Raw genomic sequence first — 2292 nt, forward strand, 5'->3', positions numbered from 1 at the left:
CATACCCACCCCAGCCCGGTTGGTCCAATTGATAATCAGAGTTGAAAGCATACCTGGGGCATACCTGGAGAGGATTTCGAGAGTTTTTCTACTCTCCGAGCCCGGCCCAACCGGTAAAAACCCAACACTTTCCTCCCCATTTGGGGAAACTCTTTCAAGGCTCACTAGAGACCTCACCCCCGCTTAGGGAAGCTCCCTACATGCTCCCCACACACCCTGCCGCAACAACAGATCCCTTGCTCCACAGACAGTCACCACACATACCGCAAGTGGCGCAAATTGCGGTTACGACCACTAATACTATTACACGTCTCAAGAACACAGACGTCAAGAACACACGTCTCAAGAACACAGTCGTCAAGAACACACGTCTCAAGAACACAGACGTCAAGAACACACTTCTCAAGGACACAGACGTCAAGAACACACGTCTCAAGAACACAGACGTCAAGAACACACGTCTCAAGAACACAGACGTCAAGAACACACGTCTCAAGAACACAGACGTCAAGAACACACGTCTCAAGGACACAGACGTCAAGAACACACGTCTCAAGAACACAGACGTTAAGAACACACGTCTCAAGAACACACGTCTCAAGAACACAGACGTCAAGAACACACGTCTCAAGAACACAGACGTCAAGAACACACGTCTCAAGAACATACGTCTCAAGAACACAGACGTCAAGAACACACGTCTCAAGAACACAGACGTCAAGAACACACGTCTCAAGAACACAGACGTTAAGAACACACGTCTCAAGAACACAGACGTCAAGAACACAGACGTCAAGAACACACGTCTCAAGAACACAGACGTCAAGAACACACGTCTCAAGAACACAGACGTCAAGAACACACGTCTCAAGAACACAGACGTCAAGAACACACGTCTCAAGAACACAGTCGTCAAGAACACACGTCTCAAGAACACAGACGTCAAGAACACACGTCTCAAGAACACAGACGTCAAGAACACACGTCTCAAGAACACAGACGTCAAGAACACACGTCTCAATAACACAGACGTCAAGAACACACGTCTCAAGAACATACGTCTCAAGAACACAGACGTCAAGAACACACGTCTCAAGAACATACGTCTCAAGAACACAGACGTCAAGAACACACGTCTCAAGAACACAGACGTCAAGAACACACGTCTCAAGAACACAGACGTCAAGAACACACGTCTCAAGAACACAGACGTCAAGAACACACGTCTCAAGAACACAGACGTCAAGAACACACGTCTCAAGAACACAGACGTCAAGAACACACGTCTCAAGAACACAGACGTCAAGAACACACGTCTCAAGAACACAGACATCAAGAACACACGTCTCAAGAACACACGTCTCAAGAACACAGACGTCAAGAACACACGTCTCAAGAACACAGACGTCAAGAACACACGTCTCAAGAACACAGACGTCAAGAACACACGTCTCAAGAACACAGACGTCAAGAACACACGTCTCAAGAACATACGTCTCAAGAACACAGACGTCAAGAACACACGTCTCAAGAACATACGTCTCAAGAACACAGACGTCAAGAACACACGTCTCAAGAACACAGACGTCAAGAACACACGTCTCAAGAACACAGACGTCAAGAACACACGTCTCAAGAACACAGACGTCAAGAACACACGTCTCAAGAACACAGACGTCAAGAACACACGTCTCAAGAACACAGACGTCAAGAACACACGTCTCAAGAACACAGACGTCAAGAACACACGTCTCAAGAACACAGACATCAAGAACACACGTCTCAAGAACACACGTCTCAAGAACACAGACGTCAAGAACACACGTCTCAAGAACACAGACGTCAAGAACACACGTCTCAAGAACACAGACGTCAAGAACACACGTCTCAAGAACACAGTATTACCCTAAAAACCTGCGGGACACCACTAGACCATTAAGGAGCTGGGAACCATACAAGTGAACGTTTTCTATATACCTGGAACATACCTGGAGAGGGTTTCGGGAGTTCTTCTACTCCCCCGAGCCCGCCCTGGGGCCAGGCTCGACTTGTGATAACTGGGTCCACCAGGCTGTTGCTTGGAGCGGCCCACAGGCCCACATACCCTAGGCTCTTATCTTAGTCCTTATCCTGGGCCCTTGTTTTAGACTCTTATCCTGAACCCTTTATCCTGGACCCTTATCCTGGTCCCTTATCCTGAACCCTTTATCCTGAACCCTTATCCTGGACCCTTTATCCTGGACCCTTATCCTGGACCCTTTATCCTGGACCCTTTATCCTGGACCCTTATCT

At 47.9% G+C, this 2292-nt stretch overlaps 1 protein-coding gene across 1 annotated transcript; it reads left to right on the forward strand.

The window, feature by feature from the left end:
• Positions 1 to 200: 200 nt before the first annotated feature.
• Positions 201 to 1910, forward strand: LOC138368822 (uncharacterized protein slr1819-like). Its single transcript, XM_069331524.1, has one exon. It carries the CDS (start codon positions 201 to 203, stop codon positions 1908 to 1910), a length of 1710 nt encoding a protein of 569 aa, XP_069187625.1.
• The last annotated feature ends 382 nt before the right edge of the window (positions 1911 to 2292 follow it).

Source organism: Procambarus clarkii, chromosome 26 (genome assembly GCF_040958095.1).
Source record: "Procambarus clarkii isolate CNS0578487 chromosome 26, FALCON_Pclarkii_2.0, whole genome shotgun sequence".
Classification (NCBI taxonomy): Eukaryota; Metazoa; Arthropoda; class Malacostraca; order Decapoda; family Cambaridae; genus Procambarus; species Procambarus clarkii.